This window comes from Amphichorda felina, assembly GCF_050947745.1.
Source record: "Amphichorda felina strain 45539 chromosome Unknown scaffold_7, whole genome shotgun sequence".
Lineage (NCBI taxonomy): Eukaryota > Fungi > Ascomycota > Sordariomycetes > Hypocreales > Bionectriaceae > Amphichorda > Amphichorda felina.
In genome coordinates this window covers 2,335,100-2,353,810 of record NW_028145043.1, presented here as the reverse complement: position 1 = coordinate 2,353,810, position 18,711 = coordinate 2,335,100, and the positions used below count along the sequence as shown (strand labels likewise).

The 18,711-nt window shown below is 54.6% G+C and overlaps 5 protein-coding genes across 5 annotated transcripts; 3 read left to right on the top strand and 2 right to left on the bottom strand.

The window, feature by feature from the left end:
• Nucleotides 1-179: 179 nt before the first annotated feature.
• Nucleotides 180-605, bottom strand: ACO1O0_007530 (RNA polymerase II transcription mediator complex subunit 9-domain-containing protein; the record flags this gene model as incomplete). The annotated part of the gene is made up of 1 exon (XM_083196902.1): nucleotides 180-605. The coding sequence occupies one exon, from the start codon at nucleotides 603-605 to the stop codon at nucleotides 180-182; it is 426 nt and encodes a 141-aa protein (XP_083048110.1).
• A 5,661-nt stretch (nucleotides 606-6,266) lies between these two features.
• Nucleotides 6,267-9,025, top strand: ACO1O0_007529 (frequency clock protein; the record flags this gene model as incomplete). Its single annotated transcript, XM_083196901.1, has 2 exons — nucleotides 6,267-6,273; nucleotides 6,348-9,025. The coding sequence occupies 2 exons, from the start codon at nucleotides 6,267-6,269 to the stop codon at nucleotides 9,023-9,025; spliced, it is 2,685 nt and encodes an 894-aa protein (XP_083048109.1).
• A 721-nt stretch (nucleotides 9,026-9,746) lies between these two features.
• Nucleotides 9,747-11,554, top strand: ACO1O0_007528 (Prenylcysteine lyase-domain-containing protein; the record flags this gene model as incomplete). The annotated part of the gene is made up of 4 exons (XM_083196900.1): nucleotides 9,747-9,843; nucleotides 9,911-10,434; nucleotides 10,507-10,599; nucleotides 10,646-11,554. 4 exons carry the CDS (start codon nucleotides 9,747-9,749, stop codon nucleotides 11,552-11,554), a joined length of 1,623 nt encoding a protein of 540 aa, XP_083048108.1.
• Nucleotides 11,555-12,867: 1,313 nt separating this feature from the next.
• Nucleotides 12,868-15,553, top strand: vid27 (VID27 cytoplasmic protein-domain-containing protein; the record flags this gene model as incomplete). Its single annotated transcript, XM_083196899.1, has 2 exons — nucleotides 12,868-12,886; nucleotides 13,143-15,553. The coding sequence occupies 2 exons, from the start codon at nucleotides 12,868-12,870 to the stop codon at nucleotides 15,551-15,553; spliced, it is 2,430 nt and encodes an 809-aa protein (XP_083048107.1).
• A 733-nt stretch (nucleotides 15,554-16,286) lies between these two features.
• TPS1 (alpha,alpha-trehalose-phosphate synthase (UDP-forming) TPS1) lies at nucleotides 16,287-17,916 on the bottom strand (the record flags this gene model as incomplete). Its single annotated transcript, XM_083196898.1, has 2 exons — nucleotides 16,287-17,557; nucleotides 17,610-17,916. The coding sequence occupies 2 exons, from the start codon at nucleotides 17,914-17,916 to the stop codon at nucleotides 16,287-16,289; spliced, it is 1,578 nt and encodes a 525-aa protein (XP_083048106.1).
• Nucleotides 17,917-18,711: the final 795 nt, after the last annotated feature.

Here is an 18,711-nt window from a genome sequence, read left to right as displayed (position 1 = left end):
TAATGTTCGGTTTCGTGTAATATAGTCTTTCCCATCAAGTGTCGTGTTGTAATGCAAGAAGCGTCCATCACTACTGTTTTTCCCCCCCCGTGTCTTAACCCCAAGTCCCAGAACGCCATCGCTTCGAAAATCCCAATCGTGAATAATTTCCAACCCTTTGATTATTTTCCAGGACGCCGTCACGTCTCCATCTTGTCCCCGCCGCCCGTCACGCCCTCGCCGCCGTCCTTGACGAGCACAGCGCCCTCCTCCCGCAGCCGACCCAGCAGCGCCCTCTGCCTCTCGATCCGGGCCTCTAGCTCCTTCATCTCGGCCTCCTGCTCCTCGATCCCGCGTTGCATGTCCGGCAGGGCGCGCACCTGCTCCCGCGCGCGCTGCAGCTTGTGCTTGATGCCGTCGCTCGCGCGCGTGACGTCCTTGAACGTGAGGCCGCCGCCGCTAGGTGCGCTGCCGTCCTTCTTCTCGACGCCGCTGTCGGTGTCGAGCCCCGTCGATGTCTGCAGGGTGGTGCGCACCTCGGAGAGAATGGTGGAGAGGTGCGTGAGGACGTCAAGGGTGTCGGGGGAGAGGGTCGATGGCAGAGCGAGGGGGTGAGGTTCGGGCATGGTGGGTTGCGCTGCGTGCCTCGGTGGTGTTGGAGGGGTCTCAGCTTGGTGGCAAGAAAAAATTGATTCGTTATATGTGGATTGCCTTGTTCTCGGAGATCGATCGAGATGTCGATGCGGTTGGCACGAGCTTTAATGAGAGTGATCGAAGCAGCACGTTTGGATGATGTTGCTGGCGTACAGTTTGTATAAGATGCATAAGACTGTGTAAAACATTGTTATCGCCGTGTTAAGGACAGTGTTAATACAGTAAACATGTGCTATCAGCACCATTGATCCACCTTTCAACAGCAGCTCGACAACCTCAGCTCTCGCTGTTTCATCAACCTTCACAATCGGCACACCCGCAAACAACTGTGATCTCTGCCGAAAAATGTTCAGAGGCCACTTCAAATCGCGATCCAGCTTATCTGCCTCCCCCCAATCCTCACCGGAGTCCCAGCGCCCGTCGCCTCGCCGCGCTCACACAGCACCCTCTAAGGTCCTCACCGGCCGGAGGTCCACCCGCCCGGACTGGGTCCTCGTTTTCTGCTACATGCTCGTGTACATTGAGCTCGGATGGCTCGTGACTCTGTTGTGGCGCTCGTACGGGTGGCCCGTTGACGCCATCCGGGGATTGGATGGGAGTGGAAAGGCCACTTGATAGCTGTTCTCACAAGGTCATCTACTCTTCTACTGATACCAGCCCACCGCCCCTATCACGAGGCTTTGTCCCCAGTGTACTCTTCAGGTGTCTGGGGCTGATCCCCCAACCTTGGTCGAAGAGGACCATTAGCGGGTCGTCATCAGGCAAGTTGGCTAGCCAGTCTCGATGTGTCTCAAGCCTTGCTGACTGTCCTAGGTTATGCATGCCACCCACAAGGTAGACAACTCTCTAGTTGGCGCCGTCATCATGCCTTTGTTCAAGGCCCGCGTTCCACGGGGCCCTTCGCATTGGGCGCCTAGGGCCGAAACGATGGCGGTGCCTGGGAAGATGGTGGCGTGACTTCGGTCACAGTCGACCAGAAACTCTAGGCTTGGAGTCGAGGCTGAGAGGTCGGGGCCTGGGGGCAGTCCATGGCTTCTGTGCTTTGCATGAAACACCTGACCAAAAACCAAGCTCGCCTCAGTCTCATGGAGTCTAGCCTAGGTCAGTGAGCGTTTACGTGTACACGTATTCCTATGCTCAGCTAGTGTGTGTTGGTCAATGGGATGGGGGCCAGATGAAACCCCCCCTGGTATATTGTTCCGAAAATGGGACTCCGAATATCGTCAGTGGAGGTACCGATGTTTCTTGGAGACCCGCGAAGTCCCCATCATTACTACCTACATAGTAGTACAAATTACTATGTCATCGCATTGGATCTAGCTATGTCCACAGCCACATTCGAGGGCAAGCTCTACCAGCCTAGATACGCTGATCAATGAGCGACATGCAATGCCAATGAAAGGTACCTTGGAGCTGTCTCCGGTGGCAAATAAAGACCCTCTGAGGGGATCGTCAGGTCCGCACAACAGGGAACTTGCAAATTTCCGAAAAAGAGAGCCGCAACCAGCTAGTACCTGTAATATGTAACTACTGGCACCTATGCACATAGCGCTTGCGACGCATAAAGGGACTTGATCAGCAGATGTGTTGCGTCATCGAGCAGCCAGCGGTGTGGCTAATGCGGTCAGTTCGCAGGCAAAGGCACGAGAGTGCTGGAAGGGTCCAGGGGGTTTCACAACCTTGGAACTTGACAGGTGACGCTGGGAAGGTGGAGTGGGACCCTAGTGCAGGTGTTGTAAGACTGCAGGTGCGGTCGACGATTCGGGTTAGTGGTACAGCTCCCCAGGATCGAGCAAAGCTGCTGGGAATCGAGGACCCCGCCAAATGCATAATATTGACTGCGTCGCAGCCGCCGCATTGGCTGTCATCCAGATGCCCTGGTCATCAGCACGACACCTCCCACACAACCTGTTCAGGCTGGGCTCGTTCCAGACTCGCTTTGACATCTCATTGCCTCGAGGTTGTCTCGGGTGAAGCTCTTGAGTTGATGTGATCCTTTGCGCCACGTGAGTCAACGTAGCTCATTTTGGCCTTGCAATTCAATATTATTCGTAGACTCCCCGGGAGGTCTCTAGTTGGAATTCTTGCCCGTCGCTCAGGAATGTCAGATTGATCTAGTGTCCCCACGCTAATATGGGCACGAGCTTAAACGGCCACAACGGGTGTGTATGTGCTAGAACGAATACAGTTGCTAGCGTTTAGGCTGTGTGACTAAGGGTGCTCTGGTGCGACATTCGACTTTGGAGGATTAACGGACGCTTAAATTCAATGGTTTGTTTAGTTTATTACCGCCCTGGTTTGGCAAGGTTGTGAGTCTTTGACAGTTACAAAACCTTTCGACAACTTTGCTGGTCTTCGCAGGAGGACCCTTGGACCCCTATCTGATGCCAGCCGCTAAGTCGATACAGGATATGATCGTCAAGAGCGCCAATGGTCGCCTGAGCCTCTTGAGGTGTGAACACGTTGAAATGCAATAGGCTTGTTAGTGTACTAAGATGCCTGTTCGTATAGGCAACCTTCACAGCCTTATAGATATGGTGCCACAAGTCTCGGAAGGTGGCGATCTCGCGAGCCATCTTTGACTCAAAGGCCGTCTTCGGGCTCCTGGAGAAAAGTCCATTCCACGAGCAATGATCGTTCTCATCGAGACTGTACCTAAATAGAACCCGTACGTGGGCAACGTGGGAGACCCTTGAACGAGTGACGGGAGAGGGTCCCTTAGCCTCTTGGCTTTAGAATGGGTATGGTATCTTGGGGTTGGGCGGTAGATCGACGATTCAGAGGGGGATCTCGGCTGCTTCTCAATGAGAGGTTAGCGCCCCACAGTGTACGAAGCACAAGCGAAAGAGATGTCAAAAGCCGTCTTGCACTGAAATTGTGATCCCAAGCAATAATTCGATCAAGAAAAATTGATGGATCATAGGTCCGCTTCGCCAAATTCCGACGTGGCAAAAAAGAGGAACCAGCCAACAACCAGTTCTCGGGGAAAAGTGGGAGGGCGGGACGAACCTTTCGATATCGAAATGAGTACTACGCAGATACAGGCGAGAAGAGTAATGTACATGCTAAGTACATCCTATCATTACCATGTGGCTCCAGCGCCACGGACACGTTTTCTCAACTGGACGGTTTTCTCAACTGGACGGCAGCCTAGTCCCCAAACCTACAGTACTCGTACGAGTAGGTAGTAAAGCTCGAAATGAAGTCCCAAGGAATAGTAGACCTAAGCTTTAGAAACACATCGTGATCCCTCTCCACTGCTATGGCCGGCATCAATAATAATCAGCGCCCGGGATGGCCAGACTGCCGTTCCTTGACTCGCGACCCCAATGTAAGTACTCGTACTCTGGTGTGCTCGTAGAGGCATGGAAGGCTTGATACAACGGGTGGGCGCATGTCGAGGTAATAAACACACGGGTTGCCCGAGAGTATAACTGTAAGCCTAGAGGAGGGGGAAGCCCGTTGCTCATTGGGGGTGTACTATTATTAATATTGGAAAAACGAGGTTGTCGGGGACCTGGAGGTGAGGGTCCTTGGTTGGAAAGGATCACGGAGAAAAGAAAAAAAGTATATGCTAGTACCAAATGGTACTGACAGCTAAGTACCTAGCTGTGCTAATAGGAGTCCGGGACTGGGCCGTTACGCTCTTCTGCAGGGGGCGTGCAGGAGGCAAACTTGAGTGAACTTGGACTCTTGGAGTCTTGGGCTCAATTCGGTGGGACCCACAGGTTGGCCACCGACAACGCCTGTGCGCCAAGAATTGAGCCAGTCAAAGTGGGGATCAAAGCCCTCCAAAATCCTCCAAAAACCCCCTCCACTGCCTCAGACGCCGAATTCATGTCAATTTCATCCATCATCCTCACAGCTTACCTGCGCCTGGATGCGAGGCTTCGAGGGACCCTCCTCTGCATGTTCTAGTTACTCCTTCTTCCACACCTCTTTACACTTTCCTGGGGGCTCAGCGGCAAATTATGGCGTCTTTGGGTTAGACGTTGTACGTGGCGCCCCTAGCTCCCATATCCCTAACACCCTCCTCGTTTTGAGTAATACTACGGATAGCGCCCTGCAGATATTGGTATCCGTAGGAGGCATCTGAACCCTGGTCCTCGACCTTCTGGGCCACCGCGCGCCGCTGATGCTGCCCTCCCACGCCACTGGTCAACTTGCTGTCCCAACACTCCTCCTCCCAGGTTGCCAGACCCGACCTACTTGAACCGATCCAATCTCCACGCCGGCTTCTCCTCTCTCACTCCAGACATTCCCTTCGCCGCCAGCATTGTCACGCGTGTATCATTCCGTGACCAACCCATCAGACACAGCGCCCCAGAAAGTGAGGTGACCACACGCTTCTAGGCGCCAGTTTTCACTCACACGGAAATTACCATATTTGGGCACGCGCAGACTCTCTCGCGCTCGTGGACGGGACTGCCCAACATCCGATTACCCTCTACTACTCAGAACCAGCCGGGGGACCACTGAGGCCAGCTTCAACACCTGTTGTCTGGCAAGGACAATCCAGAGGACCATTGTTTTTCGGGATTGTGGACGGGGAAGCACGGAAAACGACTTAGCTTCGACCCCAGGAGCGACCAAGGAGCGACAGCATCCTCCGAGTCCCCGAGGTGCAACAGCCAGCCTTGGCGGTGAACCTGCGACGCCCAAACCAACGAGAACACACTGTGGTAAGCCGGGGATACGAGCACCCACTACACGGCCCAGCTGTCCTAGTGTCTGGCCGACATTACGAACGTGCGCATTGCAATCAACGCAGCCATCGGCAGCCCGGCGGGCATCGAGATTCTTCGGACGGAGCAACCCAGGACCCTTCAGGGTTCAGGCACGGCCCCGCTGCTATTGCAGCTTATTCAGAACCACCGCATGCTCTAACCTCATCAGAGATCTCAGGCTTTTTCTGACTTTGCAAAAGGTGAGTGACGCTGGCGCCGCACAGTGGATGGGCAGGCTATATGGCTGTTTCGTCATATAGCGATGGGCCCTCGATCGATCGATGCATTGGTGGTATTTGGCCAATCACAATACCCCAATCTGCCCCATTGCGCACTCACAATACAAATACCTCCGTATATGCATGCAAGCTGGAACAATGAGCTGACCTTTTCGTGTTAGAGGAGTTTAGGCAATTACTGAGGCGGCAACAGCGTCACCCTCCTACGTCACAGGCCAAGGTCTGCAAACCACGGCCTAATAAGGCGCCATAAACCCTGGGCCCTCCCCCCCATACGCCGCAGGACAAGGCGACATCAATCACAACGAAAGCTCCCAGCTGCTCTTCGTTTAATCATCACTCAACCCCATTCATCGAAACGACCATACATGTTTTCACGATGTCCGGGACGGGGAATACTTCCCAAGCAGCACAACCGCCACCAGTTGGCCACCCGCTCCCACGTCGCACATCTCCCGCCAATTCGGTAACATTGCGGCACCACCGCGTCGCTCGCGATGCCTCACGCCAAGCCAGCGCGGGCTCTGTCCCGCCTGGAAACACCAATAGCACATCATCACCCCGCCGTAACTCATCCGGCGATAGTCACGATACTGGTCAAAGCGACGCCAAGAAGTGGTTCGACCAGTCAAATAAAAATCCGACGGCCACTTTTGATAGCCACGCTATGGATGGTATGCTAGGTTCTTGGGCCTCTGGGTTCTTGGGTCTCCGGGCCCTAAGTCGTCTGTGCTAATATGTGTTTCAGTCGACCCCCCGTTCTTCCAGAAAGAGTCGGACTCATCCAACGAGGACAAATCGTACCAGCAACACCTTGTCGCTCCTGCGAAGCTCACGACTGCCCAGAGCAGCAGTGCGGACGAGTATCGCAGCGTAATTGACGATCTCACTGTTGAGATCCAGAAACTGAAGGATGAGCTGAAGCGGTACAAGCAAAAGGGCCCCGACACGTTGCGCAAGGATAAGTTATTTGAGATCAAGATACACGGGCTGCCAAATAGGAAAAAGCGAGAACTGGAGTCGACGCTACGAGACTTTGCCGCCAGCCTGCAGAGTTCTCCAGACGCATCATCCTCACAGCGGAAAAAGCAGTCTTCATCGAGACATGCCACTCGCAATCGCATGTACTCAGGATCAGGATCCATGTCCAAGCATGCGCCCTCGTCTTCTGGCTCCTACAACAGACCTGTCGACTCTGCGTATGCCTCGATGTCGACGGGTAACCACTCATCTGGGGCATCGCTCAGCCGCCCGTCAATGAGCTCACGGGCTAGATCCTCCGAGCAAAAGGTGGAAAGCTACCTTCGCGACATTCCAGAAGGGCTCTACCCGCGAAATGTTCTGATGACAGACAAGGAGAAGAAGAAGATCATCGTGCGGCGCTTGGAGCAACTTTTTACTGGCAAAATCGGTGGTCGCCACTCCAAGCGTGGCCAACATCCTCTATCCGCGCCCAACAGCAATGCACCTCTCGCACCTGTCGTGGCAGAGGGCCAGTCTCACCAGTCACGGCCGCTTGTCCACCAGCCGCCAACACTTGGCAACAGCACCACCGAGCCATCACGAGAAGCGAGGATACTTCCGATCGAGCAAAACTCGAGACAATCCAAGAAGAGTCGTTCGAGAGACAACGGTTCCGCATCCAACTCGGGTGGCGACCAGACCGAGTCGGGTGGAAATGGCAACAGCAGCGGCGGCACGAACCCCTCGCCACCCAACCCTCCGCCGCCTGAGCAGAGACCAACTCGCCTCACTGATCTTGATCCGGATCGTGTGCAGGTTCCGTCCGAGAATATGGAGTATATTAAGCATCTTGGATTGGTTCCTCCGGAGCTCCTCAACGATCCGGCAGAGGATGTCCACCCTGACGCAGAGGGGTGGGTCTACTTGAACCTGCTCTGCAACATGGCTCAGCTGCACATGATCAACGTGACGCCAGATTTTGTGCGCGCAGCTGTCTCGGGGATTAGTACTAAGTTCCAGCTTTCGCCCGACGGCCGCAAGATTCGTTGGAGAGGGGGATACGATGGCACAAAGTTCAGCAGCGACAGCTCAGGCGAGAATGCCCACAATAGCCCTGACAGCGACGGATCCGATGGCTCCAATAAGGAGGACTCGCGAAAGCGTCAGAAGACGGGTCACTCGACGGGTGACGAGATTCAATCAGGTAGCTCGAGCAGAAACGCTTCCAAGTTCGGGCCGCAGATCTCGGGTTCCTCAGAGAGCTTTCACTACAAGCCTCTCTTCGTCCACCAAACATCCTCTCAGGAGCAGACTTCGATGGATGAGACCCTTTCATCGTTTGGACCCGTCGAGGACAGCAACATTGACGATTCTCGCTGGGGTCAAAGTGGATCAGGCGGAACCTCGAGCCGTCGTAAGCGACGTCGCGATGGCGCCATCATTTATTACAGCGGCGCCCCCTTCTGTACCGACCTATCGGGTGACCCTGGCGATGCGTCCCCGATGACGTATATGATGTCCAGTGGCCAGGACCAGCAGGAAGGACAGTTAGATCGACCGCCGCCGTTCAGGTCTCTGTCGGGCTCTTCGCTCAGCTATCGACCTTTGACGGACAAGGCTCCCTACCCCGGCCCGGTGTCCAAGGTGGACGTTGACAGCATCGACGCTCCTCCGGGTCTCTGTGCCGATTCTAGCGGAGACTCGGCTGATGATCTGGACTTTGAAGTGCCCTGGAGCAATGAGCAGCAGTTCATCCAAGTCCATCCGCTGGAGCCATGCGGCCTTGGTGGAGTCATGCCGGAGGATCATTTCATGGTGGTTGTGACCACGAAGCGACCGAAGGAGGAAATCGGCCCCTCTATCGCGACCGGGCAAAAGTCTCGGGCGGAAGCGACTACTGACAGTATCATTAGCCGCCTAGCATCCATGAGAGCATCGTCGCCGGCGCCATTTGCATCGTTGGCATCGTCTGGAACTGATTTGCCTGTTGTTGAGATCGAGTACATGTCGGGGCGTATCAAGCGCCTCGCGCCGGTCCGATTGCCCCCGCCCGCCATTTTCTTCCCGCCATTCAGCAGCGATGGCTCCTCATCAGAGGGTGATTTCTTTGGATCTGAAGGCGACGATGAGCTTGGATCCTCGGATGAATTGAGCAGCCGCCGGGCGAACCTGCACCACTCCGACGGCTACCCCGACGGAGTCGACCTGAGCAGCGGCGATGAAGATGGCGAGGACCCGGAGGATGAGCCGGATACGCGTGGAATGTATGACGACGAGGGATTCGGCCGCCCCAGATTGACAGAAAGGCGACGGCAGAGTAGCGCGGAGGCTGCTGCGGGGACATCGGCTCGAGACCGCAGCAAAAGTGCTAGCGCTGAGGCGACGGGCCGCACCGATAGGAGCTCAGCTGCCACGGCCGGAGGCGCCGTGAGCGGAGATAGCAGCGGCGATATCAGCTCTTGATCGTCGCTGGTTAGTTGCAGACGGTGATTTGTTTTTTTACGGCATTGCAGCGTTGATATGGAGTTCTGGGCGGAGAAAAGTGCATTGCTTGTGGGCTGGTGTTTCTTGGTTTCTGAGAGTTTCATGATATCCCCTCGGTCGATGGATTTTGTCCTAGGATCTCGGTGTGCGTTGCCTGGAAGGCGTTTTTGCCATAGTGGGCGTTAGGCCGATCTATGATGACGGTGGATATTAGTACAGAATCATTCAATGGTCTGAAATATCGAATATTTTCCAAATGATTTTGATTATTTGCTATTGCACGGTGACGCTACAATGCTCTCCCTCTCATGACCCAGTGATGCAGATCTGTTCGACTTGAATAGATCTCGTAGAACCAAACAAGTGACACAGCCGACAGCAATATCCTTGAATAGAGCATAATACTATACTTTTGCACAAGGGAATTTCTTTCATGCATATTCACAGTGCCTAAGTACCTTAGGCATTAATACACGTCGGACAAATGGTCTCAGTCAGGCTCAAGAATCATCACGTGATGCTACTCAGGACCCTGGCTCGCGGGGCTGAACCTTGCCTGCTTCATTTCATGCTGCCGTGCTTTCTGCCCGGGATGAAACCTACGCGTCACTCCTCTATTCCGTCCGTGAGAAGAACAGCAGGTCTCTCTTCATTCGATGTTGTCGGTTGAAAGACGCGTTTTGGACGTAGACGTTTAACGATGCAGCTTCCCGCTCTTAGTTCACTGCTGGCGTGGGTCGGCGCTGTCCCTGATGCCCCTGTCGAGGATAGCCATGTGAAGAACATTGCCATCATCGGTGAGCCCTCATTCCATCTCAGAATTGCAGACTCGTAGAGCAAGAGACATAACTGACATCGATACAGGCGCCGGCGCGGCCGGATCCTCGGCTGCGTACCACCTGCAGCGCTTCGCCGCTGAGGAGGAGCTGGCTGTGAACATCACCATCTTCGAGAAGACGGACCGCATCGGCGGCCGCACCCTGACGGCTGATGTCCTGGACAACCCCACCGAGCCCATTGAGCTCGGTGCAAGCATCTTTGTCACGGTCAACCAGATCCTCTACAACGCCACCCAGGACTTTAACCTGTCCACGGCCACCATGCGCGAAGGAAGCCCCGGCGATCTGACGGCGATCTGGGACGGCGAGCGCCTCGTGTACCAGAGCGCCGACGGCGAGTCGTGGTGGCGGGAGGCGGCGCGGCTATGGTGGCGCTACGGCCTAAGCCCCTACCGCGCCGTCAAGCTAGTCAAGAGCGTCGTGGGCAAGTTCATGCAGCTGTATGAGGAGCCGTGGTTCCCGTTCCGGTCCTTGACCGAGAGGGTGGTTGAGCTGGGACTGCACAAGATTACGGGTGTGACTGGGGAGCAGTTCCTGGCGCAGAATGATGTAGGTTGCCTGAGTACCTTGCCATCTGTGGACCTGTGAATTCCCGTGTGCATCTGCTAACCTTGGAAATAGATCAACCCCGACTTCTCAAGGGAAATCATTCAAGCGGCCACTAGGGTCAACTACGCTTCCAACTTGGCGTATATCCACGGACTGGAGGCCATGGTAAGGTTCCTGGGTGCATAATGTGGTTCCCTGCTAACTAGTCAAGGTGTCCTTTGCCACCGAAGGAGCTGTTAGTGTTGCTGGGGGTAACTGGCAGATCTTTGACAACATGGTGAAGCACAGCGGTGCGGCTCTCAATAAGAACTCTACAGTGTCTGCCATCACCCAGGACCCCAAGAAGCGAAAGGGAGGTTCATCCAGGTATCGCATCTCAACCAAGGATACCACCAACCTTACGGCTGAAGCTGAGGATTACCCCGTCTCCTTTGACAACGTCATCCTTGCTTCACCCTGGCAGTTCAGCGACATTAACGCCGACGAAAGCGTCATCAGCCACGCCATCGAGGAGATCCCCTACACCAAGCTCCACGTCACCCTCTTCACGTCGCCCTACAAGCTGCGTCCCGGTTTCTTCGGTCTTGAGGACAGCGCTAAGGCGCCCAGCAACGTGTACACCACTCTCGCACCCTCAGAGAAGGCCCTCCAGGGCGCCGAAGGCGTTGGCCGCAGTGGATTCTACTCCATCAGCACGCTACGCACCGTCACCAACCAGCAGACGGAGAAGCCCGAATTTGTCTACAAGATCTTCTCGGCGGAGCCCGTCGCGGCGTCGTTCCTGTCCGACGTGCTGGGCGCAAGCGTCCCCGAGGACTTCACCTCGGGCAGTGACGAGTCGCCGTCGCCCATCTCGTGGTACCACCCGACGTGGTTCTACTCGTACCCACTGGAGCTGCCGCGTGTGACGTTTCAGGACCCCGTCGTCGGGGACGGCGTGTACTACACGTCGGGGATCGAGGGCTTCATCTCGACTATGGAGACGAGCGCGCTGATGGGGATGAATGTGGCGCGGCTGATTGCGGATGAGTTTGCGGGAGTGGAGAGGACGGCCGAGGGGCGGAAGAAGGTGATGGAAGAGGTAGTGGCAGAGGAGGGAACGGCGGAACAGGAGCTGTAAGATTGTTTTTGGAGGTGGCCATCTTGGAGAGATTCGATTTCGAGGGGGTTTGATTTTTTTCTTACATTTTTGGTAATTACAGTCTTTTCAGGCCAGAGCGAACAACATCATATCATGGAACATTTGGAGGCTCCGCACGGAGTACCTGGTTGCTGTATGCGACTTGCACGCTGGCTGCCTATCACGCCCTGGTGGTGAATGGAAATTGATCATTGCCTTTGCTGTCAAGTAACCTGTCCGCATTTTCAGGAACCGTATGCCAGCCCCTGCCTGTCTCTTGGGAACGCGCGTTAAGTGGTTGAGTGTGCCGCTCAAAATCGCTCGCAGCCAGCTTGATGATTCACTGACGCTGACATCATATCATGGAAGCATCTACGGATACACAGCGATGGAATCCAACGTCATCAGGGTACCTACCGTATGCATACTCCGTACAGGCTACTATATCTAATAAACCCAGCAACAGAATCGGTAGGTCCACTGGGCTTTCCGCCATAATTATACTGGTAGCAATCAGCGGGATAAATCTCCCATCACATCCATTGGTTTTTTTGTGTTTTTTTCCTTCCTTTTGGCCTACCGTATCGTAACATATTCCACTGAGATCATCCATCCCAGGCTACAACTAGGCTCCAGGTGGAAACCCTTGGATCTACGGATACAGCTGACCGACCATGGGGCCCGTCATTTCTTATGCAAAAGAGCATACTCATAATATCGAGAATATTCGGGGCAGACAAACCTAATATGTAAGAGAACAAGGTATTTGCCCATAATATATCAAAGAACATGAGTGCTTTGTAAAATGCAAGATCCTACGAATACGTAATGCAGAGAATGTGCGCTCACATGCTGGCTGGAGACATGCCACGCTGCAATGGTTACCCCTCCATTCCACCACCAGCGCAGCGTCAAAGCAGCACCGAAGAACCAGAGGCGTAGATGGCACCAACGATTCAACCAAGGCGGCCTATGACGCAGCCCTGGAGGGCGCCAGAAGTTGGCGTCGCGCGCTGCCTTCAGGTGACTGGACGCTTCAGAATATTTCCAAGTACTAATTACGGCGCTACTTTAGGTTCGTCTTTGTCGCTTTTCCCTTTGCCTCTTATCAGTTCTTTATCCGCCCCATCCTCCATTTTTTTTTCCTCCCGTCAACATCGCCGCCACCACTGGGGTGTGTTTATGTTTCTCCACCGTCGAACGAACCGTCCTCATAGCAACCACCACCACCACAACCTCTTGCGAGTCGCATCCGCACATGCCGATCGGCATCGCCTGAACTATCCCCAGACGCACTTTCCCCGGCCTTCAGGATGTTCATGCTACGGAATGGTAAGTCAAACATGGCCGCATCGCGACATAGACTTCAGCTGCGCTCACTGGCTGCCCCGCACCAGCAACCAAAACAACAAAACAGCCCAGATCATCACCAACGCACCCTGGCCTTTGTTCCTCCCCCAGCATGCCTGTTTCAGCATTTTGCCTTTCTCCTTCCCGATCCGCTCCCTTCTCTCATCTTGCTCCTATTTAATCTCCCCCATTGCCGCCTCATCGCAGCACTCAATGATATATCGCTAACAACCTTCAGTTGGCAAGCTGATCTTCGGCTCCGGCACGCAGGAGGCCCTCTGCGAACTCCCCCAGGGTCAACTCTATCTCGTCCGACCGCTATCCCCTAAAGGCTACTCCGAGCTCATCTTCAAAGACTCCGCCATCCGCATCCGCCGCACCAACCAAGACTTCCAATACCAGCTCGTTGTTCAGCGAGTCTTCGAGGAAGGCGAGGCCGAGCTGCTCGCCGAAGAGGAAGGAGAGGACGCCGAGATTGATGCTCTTGCTGGCGAACGTGACGAGAAGACGTTCCTGCTTGACCAGGCACTGCACCTGCGCGTCGAATACAGAGAGGGTGGTGAGAAGGTTCTGGCTTGGAAGGACCTTAGCGGCGATACGGGCGATCTCTACGAATTCGTCTGCGAGAGCCCATCCAAATCCATCGAGAACTTCCTCGAGGTTGCTCAAAACTGCCAATACGAGCGCAAGTACCGCAAGCCTCACACGGCCGCGTCAGAGGAGGACCTAGAGCAGTTCACCTTTCACGAAGAGCAGCCCATCCCGCCCGCGAGCCCTCTCCACAGCCCGTCATTAACCCGCTCCCTCGACGACTCGGTCGACGACATGTTCTCTCAGAAGAACGTCGCCAACTCGGCGGCCAAGCGGGAAAGATCCCCCGCGGAAGCACCCCAGGTTACTGGTCCGTCTGACCCCCAGGAGCCAGAGGAGGCGCCCGAAGCAACCGAAATCTACGCTGTGGTGCCCGCCGAGTTACATCTCTACGACGCCCAGGCAGGCCACTTCGCTCTCGTCGATGAAAACATCGTGGCTACCGTTTCTGAAGTTGGCAAGTGGGAGTATTGGTTGCAGGTCAAGAGCAGTGCCAAGACCTGGGTCAGCATGCCCGTCCAGGCCGACATGAATCCTGTCTTTGACTTTGAATTTCTCTCCTTTGTCTTCAACCATTTTGGCAACGATGGAACGGCACGATCGTGGCTCCTCCGCTTCAAGGACCAACCCATGCTAGAGAAGTTCCAAGAGGGCATCATGCAAGCTATCTGGGAGCAGCTCAATGAGACCAAGTGGCATAAGGTACAGGAGAAGGAGCGCGAATACGTTCTCGACGCCTTTGGAGACCTAAAGATGGACGATGTCCCTGAGGAACCCGAGGAGGAGGAGCCCGAGGTAGAGGGACCTGAGTCTGATGAGGAGGGTATCCGGAATGAGGAGTACGACTCAGACGAGGAATACGACAACACCGATGTCCAAGGCAAGGAAGCCGGTGATGTCAACTCGCAGCTTGCCGTGGGCTACAAGCACGATCGCTCCTTCGTCGTCCGCGGCTCCAAGATTGGGGTCTTCAAGCACACTCCCAACAATCACCTGGAGTTCTCCACCAACATTTCCAAGGTTACCACGCCGGGTGGCAAACTGATGAACCCCACGAAGGTGATGCTGCATTCCGAGGACAGGGATCTTGTCCTCCAGAATCAGAATGATCCCAACAAGCTATACCGCATGGATCTAGAATACGGCAAGGTGGTTGATGAGTGGAATGTCCACGATGATATCCCAGTCGTCACGTTCGCACCCGAGAACAAGTTCGCTCAGATGACGGCAGAGCAGACTTTCCTGGGTGTCTCGAACAATGCACTGTTCCGTGTTGACCCCCGTGTCTCGGGTAACAAGCTGGTGGAGTCTGATCTGAAGCAGTACGCCACCAAGAACGACTTTTCCGCTCTGGCAACGACCCAGAAGGGGTACATTGCTGTTGCCAGCAACAAGGGTGATATTCGCCTATTCGATCGCCTTGGTATTCGGGCCAAGACATCGCTGCCTGCGCTCGGCGACCCCATCATCGGTATGGACGTGTCTGCCGACGGCCGCTGGATTCTTGGAACAACCAAGAATTATCTATTGCTCATTGACGCCCAGCAGAAGACTGGCAAGAATGAAGGCAAATTGGGCTTTGAGAAGGCCTTCGCCGCCGACACAAAACCACACCCGCGACGACTCGCCCTGACGCCCGAGCACGTTGCACAGTTCTTCCACGAGACGGGTAAGGCTGTCGCGTTTACACCAGCCAAGTTCAATACCGGCGTGGACGGCACGGAAGAGACATCCATCATTTCCGCCACGGGCCCGTACATTGTTGAGTGGAATCTTAAGCGCATCCTCCGTGGCACCAAGGCTCCCTACAAGATCAAGCGGTACGAGGAAGAAGTCAAGGCGGACGACTTCAAGTTCGGCTCTGACAAGAACGTAATTGTGGCCCTCCCCAACGAGGTGAATATGGTGGCCAAGCAGAGCTTTAAGAAGCCCACAAGAGAGAGCATCATGGGTGATATCCGTCTAAGCGGTGTCCGCCGGAGCTCAGGAAGAATCGGCACTAGGGAAAGCGGACGATATAAGCTAGGGAGGGATGAAGTCGTCAATTCCCCCTATTGATGATCGGGTGACGAGGTTGCGGCCCGTTGCGGAAGGTTGGGCGTGAGAGATCGGGTTGAGAGGTATTGCAATGTGTTCTGGGGGCAGGAGTTGGTGGGATATTAGTGTAATTTTGTCGGGGATTGTTGCCCAGCTGCTGGTTTGCTTGTGGTTTCTTCTGTCGTTTGATTACACACAGCTTAGATACCTTGCTCGTTCGAGACGGTCTGTGCCATGGCACAACGGACTCTCTTATCGATTCGTTTATCACATTCTCTCCTATTCTTGTTCTCGGTTTCCTTGTGTTTTAAAAAAACAATAAAGCTTGTGTCAGCATCTACGAAACAGCCATGACCGCTCTCGACTTCCGGGTCTCAGGTTACAAAACACACACACCGGTGCCATGGCACGATCAGGCCTAACGTGTAGATAGTTGTAGCTTAGTTAGATAGTATGTGTTAACCAATCAAATGCCCCTTCAGCATAAACAGAAATCGCTTCTAAAGAACCTAGGACTCCACCTTCCAAACAAAAGAAACACGGTTCCCATGATGCCAGCGCCGTTATGAAAGCTTTTCCTTTCAGTCCCAGCCTAGGGGCTGGTCAATCGTACTTGTGTTTTGTTTTCTAGGTTGCATTCCCCCCGCCTAAACATAGTTCAGAGGTGGAATACATCAGAATTGTTATCATTGTCTCTCGTCGTCGTGAGTTATTGTTTGCCTTTCAGCATCAGAACCTCTGCGGCTGCACCAAGCTATCGTGCGCTCGCCGAGTCCAAGCCTTGCCCGGGAAGAACCGCCTTCCCAATCTCTTGAGCAGCTTCCTGAGCCTTCTGGCCCACCCCAACTACCGCGCCCGAGACGTTGCGCAGGGTCTTGGGCTGTGTGTTCTCCGAGCTTAGACGGGTCATCTCGGCGACGAAGCTAGCTCCCCACCAGGCAGAGGTGTACTTGAAAACGTAGCGCTCGAGTTTCTTGTAGTTGGCCTCGCGTTGCTCAGGACTCATGGTGACGGCATCGTGGATGGCATTGGCGAGCTCCTCGGTGTTCCAGGGGTTGACAATGAGGGAGCCGTTGAGGGATTGAGCTGCACCAGTGAACTCGGAGAGAATCATAACGCCGTGGTTCTCGCGCTGCGTAGCAATATACTCGTATGAAACGAGGTTCATGCCGTCCCGGGTGGAGGAGACGAGACAGATGTCGGAGACGGCGTACAGGGCCGTCAGCTCGTCGAAAGATACGGACTGATGCAGGAAGTGAATTGGCATGAACTCAATGGTGCCAAATTTGCCGTTAATACGCCCGACAAGCTCATTGACAACGGCGCGTAGATTCTGGTATTCCTCGACATCCTGACGTGACGGAACAGCCACCTGGACAAGAACAATCTTCCCAATCCACTCTGGGTGCTCAGTGAGGAAGACTTCGAGCGCATGCAGCTTCTGGGGCACGCCTTTGATGTAGTCGAGGCGGTCAACGCCGACAATGAGCTTGACGCCCTCAAACTTGCGGCTAAGGGTGGCGATACGCTCCTGGACACTCGGCTTCTTCAGACCCTCGACAAACTTGTCAGGGTCAATACCAATGGGAAAAGCCCCTATAGTGACGAAGCGGCCCTTCCAGTCAACGCCATTTGGTGTAGTCGGGGTGCCAAGAATGCGCGAGCAGCTACTAAGGAAGTGGCGGGCATAGTCGTACGTGTGGAAGCCTATAAGGTCGCAGTCGAGTAGACCAGTCAAGAGGGATTCACGAACCGGAAGAATACGGTATATCTCGCTGCTGGGGAAGGGGGTATGGAGAAAGAAGCCAATTCGCACGTTCTTCTTCGAGTTTCCAATCTCCTCGCGGAGCATCTTCGGCAGAAGCATAAGATGGTAGTCGTGAACCCAGATGAGGTCGCCATCCTGGACGTCCTTGACAACGGCCTTGGCAAACAGGCGATTGACCTCCTGGTAAGCAGCCCAGGCGGGCTCGTCGAAGGTGATCTCGCCGGGATGGTAGTGAAAGAGCGGCCAGAGAATGGAATCTGAGATATCAGTACATTTCCTTATGGAGTTCATCTGGAATTTGAGACCTACTAGAGAAGCCATTGTAGTGACGGTCGGCGAGTTCATCGTCAATGAAAACTGGGTGTGCGCCGTACTCGTCTTTGAGGCGCTGTTTCATACCCTCGACCTCGTTCTCGGGGACCTCGAGGCCCGGCCAGCCATACCACTGGAAGCTGGTTGTCTTGCTAAGGCCGCTAAGCCCGGTGACGAGGCCGCCGGAGGACATGGAGAAGCTATAGCTACCATCCTCGGTGCGCTTAATTGTGATGGGCAGGCGGTTGGATAACAGCAGGAGGCGCCCGCTGGCCGCTTGGGCCTCTTCAACGACAGTGGGCATTTTGTAAAGCTAATGAGCTCAATCAGGACAGATTGCAAGGGCGGAGAGTCGATTCGATGCGCACACAATGACGACTCGGGGACGACGGGTGGAGGTGCTCGCGGAGCGACGGGAATTGAACTGAAGTGCCCTTTCGCAAGGTAAAATCACGGTTGCCCTCGTAACGCAGGCATACAGAGAGCTACTGACCGCCAACACTTTGAGGTGAAGGGGGAGGTCAGGAGACAGAGGAGGCAAGACGGGATGGGGACGCAAGGGAAGAAATGCAGCTTGCGCTGGAACGAGCTGTGCTTGCAGCTGCAGGCGATGCAGGAGCTAACGTGGAGGAGGGGCAGGCGCGTAGTTAGTGATCGGAGGAGGGGCAAGTCGACGTCAGACGCTGTAGCAGGGGTGTGAGAGGCACTGCCAGAGTTATACTTTTTCACCCGTGGACGCTTGGTGCGACGAAAGTCCATGGCGTCAGAGCCATTCACACTTTACGTACGCCAACTTTTAAGGAGTTAAGGGCCGTATTATCGGTAATGCAAACCCGGTTTGGGGATGCAGAAGCCACAAATAGCCGGTCCATATGCACCGGATGTCTCCAGTTTTCCCGGAGTGAAGGTCCGTCTGATCTGGCCAACACTCAAATGACCAAAGCTACTCGGGCTATAGCATAAGGTACCCTACGTGGGTTCTACAAGTACTTGGGTTAAGAGCCTGTATAATTCTGTACTTATTGCAACAGTATTGCTTCAGGTACTTGCCTTACCTACCTACTTAAGTACCTGGTAGTACTGTAGCGGTATTGCCCTA